At 38.2% G+C, this 14,086-nt stretch overlaps 1 protein-coding gene and 1 long non-coding RNA gene across 2 annotated transcripts in view; one reads left to right on the forward strand and one right to left on the reverse strand.

Moving 5' to 3' along the window:
- The window catches only part of LOC123377025, a 32,835-nt gene extending 18,775 nt beyond the window's left edge, over nt 1-14,060 (forward strand). The window contains exons 3-4 of the long non-coding RNA XR_006582043.1: nt 8,629-8,685; nt 13,939-14,060. This is a non-coding gene — a long non-coding RNA (uncharacterized LOC123377025). The remainder of the gene's footprint in view (nt 1-8,628; nt 8,686-13,938) is intronic.
- ATR (ATR serine/threonine kinase) overlaps nt 1-14,086 on the reverse strand; it is a 78,320-nt gene that overhangs the window by 14,199 nt on the left and 50,035 nt on the right. Inside the window, exons 34-42 of the mRNA XM_045029389.1 lie at nt 13,927-14,086; nt 13,211-13,390; nt 10,738-10,880; nt 10,067-10,164; nt 8,435-8,667; nt 7,820-7,954; nt 6,842-7,042; nt 6,330-6,473; nt 1,367-1,517 (exon numbers count right to left, since the gene is read on the reverse strand). Of these exons, the coding sequence (XP_044885324.1) occupies nt 1,367-1,517; nt 6,330-6,473; nt 6,842-7,042; nt 7,820-7,954; nt 8,435-8,667; nt 10,067-10,164; nt 10,738-10,880; nt 13,211-13,390; nt 13,927-14,086 (1,445 nt within the window). The remainder of the gene's footprint in view (nt 1-1,366; nt 1,518-6,329; nt 6,474-6,841; nt 7,043-7,819; nt 7,955-8,434; nt 8,668-10,066; nt 10,165-10,737; nt 10,881-13,210; nt 13,391-13,926) is intronic.

The following is a 14,086-nucleotide window of genomic DNA, read 5'->3' on the forward strand; positions in this document are numbered from 1 at the left end:
TGCCAATGGTGTGCTGGTAATGGCTAAATACAATCTGTTGCATCTTCCCAGAATTCAGGACAGGATAAAGAAATTTCCTACAAGATAATTTTCTTTCTGCTAGAAGCTTCTCTCCTCATTCATAACAAATGAGAAATTCTTTCTGGGGGCTTGAGTTGAAGGTCAGGGCTTAGTCCTGGAGCCTCTAGCAACAACACTGGAACATCTCCAAAGTCCACAGATGAGCTCCATTACCCATTCGTTATGAATTAGAAGAGAAGCTGGGCAGCAGAATGAAATTATCACACCTTCTACAGCTCAGTTTTGTCTAGAAGTTTGGGATCTGATCACTTGCTTTCTGTCTCATTTACTGAGAGCTACAATCCCATCCAAACAAAGACAGCATAAATCAGCCACATAACTCCACGTTTGAGAGGTACTGTACAGCCAAGTAAGATAATGCATCACAGAGCTCATTTTTACTTAAAATTTATAAATCTAAAAATATTTTCTATAAGTTTGTGACAGGGTGTATCACCCTGCACTGGTACAGCAGGGGTTAACCCTTCTCTTTTAGCTGAGGCCACACTCCCCCAGCTCTGCTGGGCATGTTCCAGCTGGAAGCAGGATATAAAACCCAGAAGAGCAGCTCAGTCTGGGCTGACCTCCGTGGGGAAGGAGGTGTGTTGCTAGCTCCTGAAGGAGGACCCTCTGCACTCCAAGACGTGGAGGCCAGCCAGTCAGAGACGGACCCCGACACACTGGCATGGGACATTGCAGAGAGGGGAGAGACCAGAGAATCTCTGAGACAGAGAACCCCAGAGACTTGGGTAGGAAATAACCCAGGGAAGTTTGGCAGGGAAACAGTTATAGAACTGGACCAAGGCTTGGCATGTTTCGTTTGGAACTCTGCCGAGCTGGTGGCGGGCAACCCCGCCACCTATAGGGCCCTGGGTTGGGACCCGGTGAAGAGGGCAGGCCCAGGTCCCCCTATCCTGGCCACCACCCCCCTCAGGGTGCTGGTCCCGCTCACCAGTATTAGGGACTCTGGCCCTAGGCCACACTGTCCTGAGAGAGGGCCGTATCACCGACACTGGCCATTGGGCTGCGCTGTCCCAATAGTAAGGGCGGTATTGCGGACTCTGACCACTAGGCTGCACTGCCCTGAGAGTAAGGGTCGTACTAAGGCCACGAAGCTGTGCTGCCCTGAGACGTGGGACAGCCCTTCCAACTCAACAGCGGAGCTGTGATGCACCTCTGACCCGCGCCCCGCCCCGGGTGATGAGGTGTATCAACCCCGCAACAACAACTTTATCTCTACTTTATCTCATTTCATTGCTCTTTGTCTGTCCCCCTCACATGAATTTTTATATACAAGGTTTTTTACCCTTCTCCTTGTACAGTTTGATCAGGATATTTCTTAAGCCAGACGTGTTGTTCACCCATTCAATTATCCCACATTCATCATTTAGTGGAATAACTGCATAGGTTCGAATATGGAGTTCTCTCCTACGTGACTCGGCATCCTTTCTTAAGCACTATTTATAAAACAAAATAAATAACATTACCAAATATCACCAAAAACACAAGATCAAAATAAACTGATAACCAATTTGTCCCGCTGGGGAGGGAACCCCAGTTATTAGGAAGAGCAAGGTAATAATAATGGGGGATTTGATTATTAGAAATATAGATAGTTGTGTTTCTGATGACCAGGAGAACCACCTGGTAAACTGCATGCGGCATACTAAGGTTGTAGATCTCCTGAGACAACTAGACAGACTTATGTGCAATGCTAGGGAGGAGCCAATAGTCCTGGTACATTTAGTTACCAATGACATAGGAAAAGGTAGGAGAGAGGTCTCAGAGGCCAAATTTAGGCTGCTAATAAGAGATTAAAGCACAAGACCTCCAAGGTAGCATTCTCTGCAATGCTTCCAGTTCCATGCACAAGGCCAGAAAGACAAGCAGAACTGCGGGGTCTCAATGTGTGGATGAGATGATGGGGTAGGGAGGAGAGTTTTAGATTTAGTATGAACTGGGGGACCCTTTTGGAAAAGGAGCATCCCATACAGGAAGGATGGGTTCCATCTCTATCAAAATGGAACCAGACTGTTGGCATGTAAAATTAAAAAGGTTGTAGAAGATTTTTTTAAACTAAGGGCTGGGGAAAAGCTGACAGGTGTGGAGAAGCATATGGTTTGGGAGGTGACATCCCTTAGGGATGAATTTATTAAAAGGGGGACTCTATATCCTAGTAAAAAGGATAGAAAAGAAGTTGGTAAAGTACACGTAGGAGCTAGTGAGGAACAATCAAACATAAAAGAGTCCTATTTAAATATAACACAAGAAGGCAAACAACTGAATATTGACAAAATATACAAGTGTCTATATACAAATGCTAGAAGTCTAAATACTAAGATGGTGAACTAGGGTGCCTGGAATTAAATGAGGATATTGATATAGTAGGCATCACAGAAACTTGGTGCAATGAGGATTATCATCCATGGGACATGGTAATACCAGGATACAAAATATATAGTAATGACAGAGTAGGCTGTGCTGGTGGGGGAGTGGCACTATATGGGAAAGAAAGCGTAGAGTCAAATAAAGTAAAAATCTTAAATGAATCAAACTGTACTACAGAATCTCAATGGATAGAAATTCCATGCTTGAACAATAAGAGTATAGCAGTAGGAATATACTACCAAACACCTGACCGAGATGGTGACAGAGACTGTGAAATGCTCTGGAAGATTAGAGAGGCTACAAAAACAGAAAACGCAACAATAGATGATTTCAACTATCCTCATATTGACTCTCACCTCAGGGATACAGAGAGAAAATTTCTGGACAATGTAAATGCCTAGTTCTTGGAGCAGCTTGTCCTGGAACTCACAATAGGAAAGACAATTCTTGATTTAGTCCTAAGTGGAGCAGAGGATCGGGTCCAGGAGGTAACAGTTGAACTGATCAGTGATAATGTCCATAATGTAATTAAATTTAAACGTCTGGGAGAGGGGGGCAGAAGGGTGCCAAAGAAACTACCACCGTAGCATTTAGCTTCAAAAAGGGGAACTATACAAAAATGAGGAAGCTAGTTAAATAGAAATAAAAAGGCATAGTAACAAGGGTGAAATGCCTGCAAACAGCATGTAGAATATTTAAAACACCACCACAGAGGCTCAAACTAAATGCATACCCTAAATAAATAAAACTCCCAAAAAACAGTAAGATGACAAAAAATGCCACCATGGCTAACCAGGAGATTAAAAAAGGCGGTTAGAGGCAAAAAGGTATTCTTTAAAAATTGAGAATCAAATCCTACCGAGGAAAATAGAAAAGAACATAATCCTGGAAAATCAAGTGTAAAAGTATTAGGAGGCAGGCCAAGACAGAATTTGAAGAGAAAAATTTTAAGTACATCAGAAGCAGGAAGCTGGCCAATCAGTCAGTGGGGCTAGTGGGCAGCTGAGGTGCTAAAGGAGCACTGAAGGATGACAAGGCCATTGCAGTGTAGCTAAATGAATTCTTTGCATTGGTCTTCATTGCAGAAGATGCCGGGAAGATTTCCATACCTAAGCCATTCTTTATAGGTGACAAATCTGAGGAACTGTCACAGATTGAGGTGTCAATAGAGGAGGTTTTAGAACAAACTGATAAACTAAACAGTAATAAGTCACCAGGACCACATTCACCTAAGAGTTCAGAAGAAACTATCGCAGAACTAGTAACTATGGTATGTAACCTATCCCTTAAAATCAGCCTCTGTACCAGATGACTGGAGGATAGCTAACGTAATATGATTTTTTTTTAAAGGCTCCAGAGGCAAACCTTGCAATTACAGGTCAATAAAGCCTAACTTCAGTACCAGGCAAACTGGTTGAAACTATAGTAAAAAAACAGAATTATCAGAAACAAACACGATCTGTTGGGGACGAGTCTCCCTTTGGAAAGGAAAATCATGCTTCACCAATCTATTAGAATTCTTTGAGGGTGTCAACAAACATGTGAAACAGGGTGAGCCAGCTGATGTAGTGAACATGGATTTTAAGAAAACCTCTGACAATATCCCTCACCAATGGCTCTTCAGCCAACCTCGGCTTGTCTACATTAGCACTTTACAGTGCTGCAACTTTCTCACTCAGAGGTGTGGAAAAACACCCCTCTAAGTGCAGCAAGTTTCAGCCCTGTAAAGCACCAGTGTAGACAGTGCACCAGCACTGGTAGCTATGCCCCTCGTGGAGGTGGGTTTTTTTAGCACGCTGGGAGAGCTCTCTCTCAGCACTCTGCTGCGACTACACAAGCCATTTAATGTTGCCATTGTAGACTAGTCCTAAGCAGTCATAGGAGAAGAGGGAAAGTCCTCTCATGGATCAGCGACTGGTTAAAAGATAGGAAATAAAGGGTAAGACTAGTCAGTTTGCAGAATGGAGAGTGGTAAACAGTGGGCTCTCTCAGCAATCTGTACTGGGATGATTGCTGTTCAACATATTCAGAAATGATCTGGAAAACAGGGTGAACACTGAAATGGCAAAAATATGCAGACTATACAGTATTAAATTACTCAAGATAGTTAAATCCAAAACAGAATGCAAAGAGTTTCAAAGGGATCTCAAAAAAGTGGTTAACTGGGCAACAAAATGGCAACAAAATTCAATGCTGATAAGTGATAATTAATGCACATCAGTAAACATAATCCTAACTATACATACAAAATGATGGGGTCTACGTTAGCTGTTACCACTCAAGGAAGGTATCTTGGAGTCATTGTGGACAGATCTTTGAAAATACCTGTTCAATGTGCAGCAGTAGTCAAAAAGCTAACAAAATGTTAGGAACTATTAGGAAAGGGATAGATAATAAAAGAGACAGAATCATAACATCACTATACAGATCCATGGTATGTCCACACCTTGAATACCGCATGCAGTTCTGGTGACTCCATTTAAAAAAAAAAAGATACATTAGAATTGGAAAAAGTCCAGAGAAAGGCAACAAAAATGATTAGGCATATAGAACAGAAAGCTTATGCTTAAATAAATTTGTTAGTCTCTAAGGTGCCACAAGTACTCCTCATTCTTTTTGCTGATACAGACTAACACAGCTACCACTCTGAAATCTAAAAAGCCTGGGACTGTTCTGCTTAGACAACTAAGGGCGGATCTGATAAGAGGTCTATAAAATTGTGAATGGTCTGGAAAAAGCAAATAGGAAATTTATCTTCTCACATAACACAAGAATTAGGGGTCATTCGATTAAATTAATAGGCAAACAAAAATTAAAATTAAAACAAACAAAAGGTAGTACTTTTTCACAGATCACATGGTCAACATGTGGAACTCATTGTCAGGGAATGTTGTGAAGGCCAAAGTATAACTGGATTCAAAAGAGAATTAGATAAGTGCTTGGAGGATAGGTCTATCAATGGCTATTAGCCAAGATGGTCAAGGATGCAACCCCATGCTCTGGATGTCCCTAAACCTCTGACTGCCAGAATCTGGGCCTAGACAACAGGGACTCCAAACTGCTCTTTTCTATTCATTCGCTCTGAAGTATCTGGCACTGGGTTAGATGGACAGGTTAGATGGACCACTGGTCCGACCCAATATGGCCACTCTTATGTCTACATCTAAATTTCCCCCACCATAATCTAGGGTTTTAAATTCTGAAATTCCACATTTGCAGTAAATCAAAAGTAAACAGAATTCTTACATCTCTTCCCTACTTGCCCTAAAAAAAAAAAGAAAAAAAAAAAGATTTTACAATAAAGATCACTGGCTGAATAAACCCTTTAAATAGAATGTCTGGGTTAGTTAGTAGGTTAGTATTCCAGAGCCACTACCAGCACTGACCTCACTGAAAATATAGTATATTAACATTAGGTGAACTAGTGAAAAAGACAACCTGATTAGGATAAAAATATTCTCTTTCCATAGTTGTTAATGTTTTGCAATAATCACTGTTTATCTACCCATCACTGCCTAGCAATGAAGAAATCCTCAGTAAGCGGGAAGTGTAATGGGGTTAGGGGGAAACAATTATCAGTAGATAGGGTTAAGGTAAGGTAGGGGCAGAAAGATAACAAGTAACTCCTCCAAATTTTACATAGACTATTGTTTTCTTGAATTAAGTCCCAATTCTGTGAGCATCCTCAACCCCCATATAAATCAGTGGGAGTTGAATGCATTCAAGACTTTGTAGGATTGGGCACTAATTGAAGTAATATTTTTTTCCCATAAAGATTTATTTTTCAAGGATGTAGGGAGTCAAATACTTTTATTAGTTGATTACTTCGTCATTTTTCTAGTCAACAAGCATAGAGAAAATTTGCAAAATTATCTTCAAACCTTATTAATCAAGGAATTAAACTCCATGAGTCGACAATCTTTTCTTAGGTCATCTTTTGGCTTACACATCATAATGTAAGCTTTTCCATCTGAACCTTTTAAAGTAATCTTTTTTGGTTTTTGAAGAGATGCAAGGATTTCCACCTAAAGGAAAAATGGAAGTAATCATTAAATCTTGTGGTTATTCTTCAACAAAGTCTTGGGAATCTTAACAGCCACATTTGTGCTAGCACTTCCTATTTTAGTTAGTTTACAACTCATTTGACCCTAGCCAAAACTTGATCTTAGTACAAGTGCCCTTCTTTCAGCTTGTAGTACCAAAAAGCTAGCCATCAAGCTGGTCTTCAGTGCTCCTTTTAATTAGTATGCACTCTTATTTGAACAGTAAATATAATTATTAAGAAACCTCTCATCATTCTCCCCACCTCACTTCTAGCTAATTAAGTAGAAAAGTCAACTTAGCTGCAATTTATTAAAATGACATCTAAACTATGAGCAGAGAAGAAGTTTACCGTATCATCAAAGCCCGCAATGTAGGCCCAGCGTCCAGGAAAAGGGTCATGGTTAGAATGTGTGCCAGGAATCGATGGAAGAGTGGGTATCATTACAGACTGTAAAGGAATGAGGATCTCACTAAATGTCTGCTCTTCTACTAGCTTTTTAAGTGTTTTGAAATGAACACTCATGCTTAATGTTGAGTTGTTCCCATCAACCTAAAATAAATAAAAATAAATCAATCAGGAAACATTTTGCTTACAATACTGAGTAAGTCCTCAAATAATATCACTATCTTTCTCTTCAAATTATGGAGTAGTTTTCACCAAACATTGAAAAAACATATTATGTTTCAAGATTTCGATTTGTGCTAAAATGTGGTCCATTAGAATAGAGTATCTTAACTTTTATCATGTCTCTATATTTTAGTTCTTCTCCTACTTAGTTTCATTAAATGCAGTTGCTGAATTTTATCCCAGATAACAAGTTCAGGGGTTCACCACTAACACTAGAGATAGCCTACTCTTTTGAACTAAAATCTTTTAAAAGTTAATGAAGGGAAAAAATCATTGACCATAAGTAATGGAGCATACAAGCAACATAAAAATGGCTCATAATTGAAAAATATTGTTGATATAAATAAGATGCTTATTTAGAAAAGAATTCTCTATACAAAATTGACAGGCAATCTTCCTAGAAAACAAATATTTAAAACAATCATGTTAGTTCGCTATTTAAGTTTTAGCTCCAAAATGTTTATTTCCTCCTGTCTAATAGATTTCAGATTTCAACAGAACATTTTACAGGATACCCCAATTTAACAGAATTACTCAGAGACTATTTAATTTAATTAGTTGATGCAAGCTACAGAAAAATATTTTGCATAACACATTTAAAAACATTTTATGTAACATTAATTACTATGTCTGATCTGCAAGTCTTGTTTTTATATGTTTGGTTGGTTTTGTTGTTTCTTTTGTTTTTTGGACAAGTACCGGTTTGTTGCACAGCTCTAGTAGTTTATCTGTCAGGCGTGTTGCATCTCCAATAAATTTTCCTAAAGATGCCTTCATATGAATAGCTTTGTTTAGTATTTCCTTGCATCTGTTCACACGCATTGGGTAAGAGGACTGCAAAAGAAGATAAAGTTAAAATTTACTAAACCTAGTCTCCATTACACAATCCTGAAGTGATTGACAAAGTATTTTTGCAGGATATTTGAAGTTAGATAGTTTAACAAAATGGAGCACAAATCAAAGATATTCAGTATTAAGTTTCATTAAAAATTCCACAACTTTTCAAGACTTCATATTTTCACACCAGGTAGTAAAAGTATCAAAAAACTCCAAAACTGCTTAAAATGACAGAAAAAAGCCTTGAGATTCTTGAACTCTACAGTTTTCAAGCTATATTCTCTGAACTTAGAACACAATGAAATTATAATCTTTGTGGCGTGCAAAATGGAGCAGAATATCACATTCTTATATCTCAGTAGCTGCCCATTTAAATATCTTGTTTAAACATACAGTAAACAGGTTATTCAAATGTCTCTCTTGTAGATAGATTTTGCATGAACTTTTATAAAAATACAGCTATCCTTATCAAATTACCTTGGATACAGCTGTCACCATCCACATTGCTTGTTGAGGGTAGGTTAGAAACACCTTGGCAACAATTTCCATCAGAACAACAAAGACTTCCTCATGAGAGTGGCAGATTCGGGAGATTAATTGAGAGAATGCTGTCAAAAACTGATAAGGAGCCAACTGATTTGTGTGATCTGTAATCACCTTATTTATTTTAGCTAAATCGTTTCTCATCTGTACACGATCAGGACGACCAACTGGAAAAACACAATACAGTAAGTTTATAGTCATATTTCTCTAAAATGCAAGTTTATAAAAAAACAAGCTACAAACCTAAAGAACTACGCTCATTTGTTAATGATTTTTTGTTTTGTTTTTTTAAACAAAAATCCTTCATCCTAAAGTTTCTCTGAGTCTTATACACAAATTCAGTGCACAGTTCTAGATTTGTTTTCCTTGGGGGACTCCCATTGTCATGGATAAGCAAGCCTTTAAATTGAAAAATTATTTGCTTCTCTCAGCCCCATTTCTTGTCCCTGAAAACAAACTAAATTAACTGGCTTGTGTGCAATTATATTTTCTATATGGCATACATTACTGGGGTATGTGCAAGAATAAGTGATTTATAGCATGTTTGCTACATAGCTTGGGTTGCCAACATGGATTTTATTATAGTGTTTCCTTACTTGGTAGTAAAAAATGCTACAGGTAAGGCCATAAAACCACTATTAATGCTAATGCACAAAGCTAGATTACTTCCCCAGAATAGTGCACGGGGGCTGAAAGCCATCAGATCTCTCCAGGTAGACATTCTGGTGTGTGTATCTGGGGCAAGATGAAGAGGAGGAGGAGGAGAAAAGAGTCCTTGGAAAGTGTGGAGCAGGCATACCAGTTCCTATACCACTTCACCCACTACAGCACCCAGCAGACATCAGGAATAGGAGAAGCTGTGGTTGGAATGCTACTGCACTCTGAAAAATCTCATGCTGACATTCAGCCATTGGGAGACCATAATCAGCTGGCATATGCCAGAACAGCCCCTTTTGTGTCTCACCCCATGCCTGCTGTGAAATTTCCAAAGAAAGACTTTTGGACAGAAATATTGCATGCAAAGCAAAGATTTTGCTTTGGTTTGGTTTTAAGTTTGAATAAAACTCCTTAAGCTACTGAGTCCTGCAAAGGTGAAAAAATTTAACACTTTACTGCAAATGTTTTCACAGTGAACTGGCTTGATGTTGGTGAAAGGGTACATGCAACATATTTATTTTTCTCTGTTTCCTTACTTTTGGCAACTTTAATTTGAAATTAATGTTGCAGGCTTAACAAATGTTTACAATTATTAATTCAATTCTGAGAGGGGTTATAATCACATGTAAAATGCTTTTAGGTGACATCTGGTAACGTATAACTTTTTTTGCTTTAAATTATGCAAATTTTTGGGAAAGAGTTTAAAGTTCACCAGTTATATACTTTGTGCATATAACCTCAGGCACTTTCTTGTTTTAGTACTTATAATGGATTGGGTCATTTTGGCTGCATTTCAAAATACATGGCATACAAGCCAAAGCAACAGAATTGTATACAGGTTTCACAGCTCTTTCTACATCCTTTTATGAAAATGTAACCTATCAGAAAAACAGTACTAAAAAGTTCTACCTTTTTCACATTCATATGCTTTTGCTCCAAAGTCAAGCCACAGAGATAACATTCTTGGCATTGACTGATAGATGAATTGGTTTCCATACTGTAAAGACCTGCAATTACATATTCATACTTATAATTAAGATTCAGTCTTTTATACCATATATTTAAGAATGTGCAAACAAACGTAGAGCTTTCAAGTGATGTACTTATCTATTCTGATGTTTATATGTCTATTTTAGGCGTTTGTAATGTCTGTTACTGTAACATATAATGCTCACTAACTGACATCCACAGGAATTATCTGCATCTATCACTTAGAAACTTGCTCCAATCAAAGATAATCATCAACTTAGTAATGGCTAGCCTTGTCTCATTTCATTTTGAGACAGCAAACACCAGCTCATTTTAAATAGATGAAAACACAAGAATCTAACAATTAATTTCCCTTTAACTAACAAAATTAATACAATATATAATTAATACAGACCTGGAATAAAATAATTTTTCTACAATTCCATGCTTCTTCTTAAGAATTATTGCAGAAAAATTTGGAGTCAGACAGAAATACATAAATTTTAGCATTCAAAAACAAGAACAATTTTTGGAAAATGAATTGGTTTGATTATGTTATCAATATAATTATCTTTCTAAGAGACCAAAGCAAAGATACTATATCATCTAACCTTCCAAAATGATGAACTATATATCTAATCAGATCTCCCTGCTTCTCCATCTTGTTGTCAGTTACCATAGGCATCAGTTTATCGTAGTATTTAGCAAGATAAAAGTGTCCATCCTCCCATTCTGGCAAGAAAAAAGTAACATCCTGCAACAAAAATGAAAAAAAAAGTCATCTTTCTTGGAAGAGGATTTAAAATAAGACAGGTTTTGTTTTTATGACAGAAAACTTTTATTATTTACCTCTGTGCAAAGTGGGTATAAAAGAGTATCACAGCCAATCAGTAGTGCTTTATATCCACTCTGCACAGGTTTAAGTGACTATACAAGGTACAAAGGAGAGAGGTATCAGATCATTTGTGTCTGGTTTTGGTCCACCTCCCTGATTTGGTGACAAGACAGCATAAAATGATCCTTGTATGCAGTGTTGTTGTAGCTGTATTGGTCCCAGGATATTAGAGAGACAAGGTGGGTTAAGTAATATCTTTTATTGGACAACACTTCTTGGTAAAAGAGACAAGTTTCTTCTTCAGAAATCTCAGTGGAACTTGAAAGCTTGTCTCTCTCACCAACAGAATTGTTCCAATAAAAGATATTACCTCACACACCTTGTCTGTCTAAAAGATCTTTGCGGATATTCCTAATAGGGGAAATTATAGTTTATTTAAAACTAACATAACCAAGTGTTTCATCTACAGACAGGATGTGACTTCTCTTTTTCCCCCCCATTTTTGACTAGTGAAACACCAGAATCATTCATTGCTTCTCCATTTCTGTTCTAAAAGTAAGATCTTTCAAATAAATGCACGGAATTGTGTCTCAGAAGTTAGAGGGGCAAGAGTATATTAAGTCATCCAGTTTCTGTCTGACAATGCTGAATTGTTCCTAACAGTACTTTTTCTAACATTCTATATATTATTGGCAAAAGAGCTTCTCTCACTTATCATTGGAGTCTACCACATAGCCTAAGACAATGGTTACCAAATTTTTCATGGCGTGACCTCCTTTGGGCTCCCCTCCATTAATGCGACCACCCCAAGGTTTTGAAAGGGGAGGGGTCAGAAAATTAAAACAAAAAATGGGTCTTGCCACCAGAGGTTGGGGGGTTACAGAATGAACCCACCCGCACTCACCCCTCAGCAGTGGCTCCTGCCCTATGGGGCTGGCTAGACTCAGCTCCCTGCTCTGGGCATTGTGACCTTGCCTCTGGTGCACAGGTTCGTGTCAGCACTGCTCAGTTTTGGCCCAGCCCCCGATGGGGGGCAGCCAGGCTAAATTTGAGTGAGCGGCATTGTGACCCCATGCGCCAGGCTGCAATGCTTGAAATGGGGAGCCAAACCCAGCCAGTCTTGCAGGACAGGAGCCACTCCAACTGGGACATATTCAGGCTTTCTTGAATTTTCTTTTTTGCCCTTTTTTTTCTGTCTCATGACAATTTGGGACATGCTGGGTAAAAGATTTCACTGTCAAAGACTTTGAGAGTCAGCTTACAATTTCCTTTCTTACTTCCATACATTTAACATATAGGGTTGGATTCTCCAGTCCACAAACTTCATAGTCTACTTAGTACCATATACAACTTTTGATCTGAATGACAAAGCTATTGACAGTGAAGTTTGTGATACACTTCTTAAGTTTTTTTAAAGAAATACTGCAGGAATAGGGTGGCAGTAAAGGTAAGATTCAGCTGCGCTCATTCTGCCACTTGGAGTAGAACAAAGGTGAGGTGTACCAAGTAGCTCAGCAACCCCAAAAACATCACCCAATGGTGGGATTCCACTGCTTTCCATGTGGAGAGCAGTGTGAATTTGATTTTGAGACTTTCTCTATGCTTACTTTGCTAAATGACTTAGCTACAGGATTATTAGTAGTTCTGTAGCAAGACAGAAATATGAATGTGGAAAATCTCAAGTGTAAAACCTTGAGCAGGCTTGTATTTAGACAAGCATTAGAAAAAATGTTTGATAAACTGGTGATTCAGTAGGCAACACTCTTCTTTCTAAGTCAATATTATGTTAATTGGCCTGTACACTTTTCTAGCTCTCCAGAGAGTGGTAGCATCACAGTAAGATTAAGGAGGATCGATAGACATTATTCTCTACACTGGACAGTGAGCAAGCACTATCTGCCAAGCTGTCCCTTCAAAGTAACCCAATGACATACCGGTGAAAAGTTTCAACACCTAAATCCGTTAGCAAAAAAACCACAAAATTATTCCTCATATAACTCCATTGACTTCAATGACACCAAAGATAGGTTTAGCTCTTGCTGAGAGTTACAAACTTATGTATCAAGAGGTTTAACTAAATTATCCTAGACTGTAAACTCCATAGTAAAAAAGACAGTCCTTGTCCTATGTGTTCATACAGCACCTAACATAGTGGACTATATCTCTGTTTGAGGTCTCTAGACTCAATTTATTATGTACATTAAAGTAATGCCTGAATATATGATTACTAAAAACTGTGTTGTATTCACCTTGTATTTTTTCATAATTGCATTGCTTTCAAAGTTGGCAGTTTCTTCCATAAATCTGCCAACCAGCAACATAGCCCGACCATGGATTAGTTGACTTTTGGTGTCAGATGCTGCTTTATTCTCAGGAAAACATAATTCAACTCCCTTCTGAAGAACAATGAGAGCCTGATGCACTTCACCCTTCGAGAAAGAGGGAAACATTGTTCAACATATGCTTTTTGTTTATTTTAAAGAAACAGAACAGTTTACTTTTACTAACCAAGAAAAAACAACGTTATGTTCACAGCTGTAACACCTTGGGGACAGGTAAGTAAAAGCCTCGGTTTATGATTGCACAAATGAGGCTCCAACAATCCCTTTAGCTTTCTCTACTGAAACATCCACCTGCTGTCATCCATTAAGTCACTGATAAATACTAGTTTCAATAACAAAAGTTAGAGCATCTACCAATTTTCTTCATTTTGTCCAGGAACTAAGTTTAGAAACTTTCATTTACTGCATGCTTGACCTCCTCCTCAGTTGCACCTGCAGTTCAATTTACTACATTTATTTTAACTGCATTTCTCAAAACCACTAGCACTCAGAGTCAATTCATAACTCTTACAAATGCATTAACATTACACATTTATTGTATTTTTGTTTAAATTAGATACTTTTATTCTTTTATAGGTAAGAATGCATCTTAATTTGAATCATTTCATTTCTTTTTTGCTTACCTTGGACCACAGCCACTTTGCTCTTTCTATATATAGTTCAGATAGCGTGGATTCCCCAGCATTCAGAAGAGCATTGTATGCAGTTTGGTGATGACCAGCTTTTCTTGCAACTCTGGCACTCTGGAGCCAACATTCTCCAACTAGTTCACTGTAATCCTGT

The sequence above is a fragment of the Mauremys mutica genome, chromosome 9 (genome assembly GCF_020497125.1).
Source record: "Mauremys mutica isolate MM-2020 ecotype Southern chromosome 9, ASM2049712v1, whole genome shotgun sequence".
NCBI lineage: Eukaryota > Metazoa > Chordata > Testudines > Geoemydidae > Mauremys > Mauremys mutica.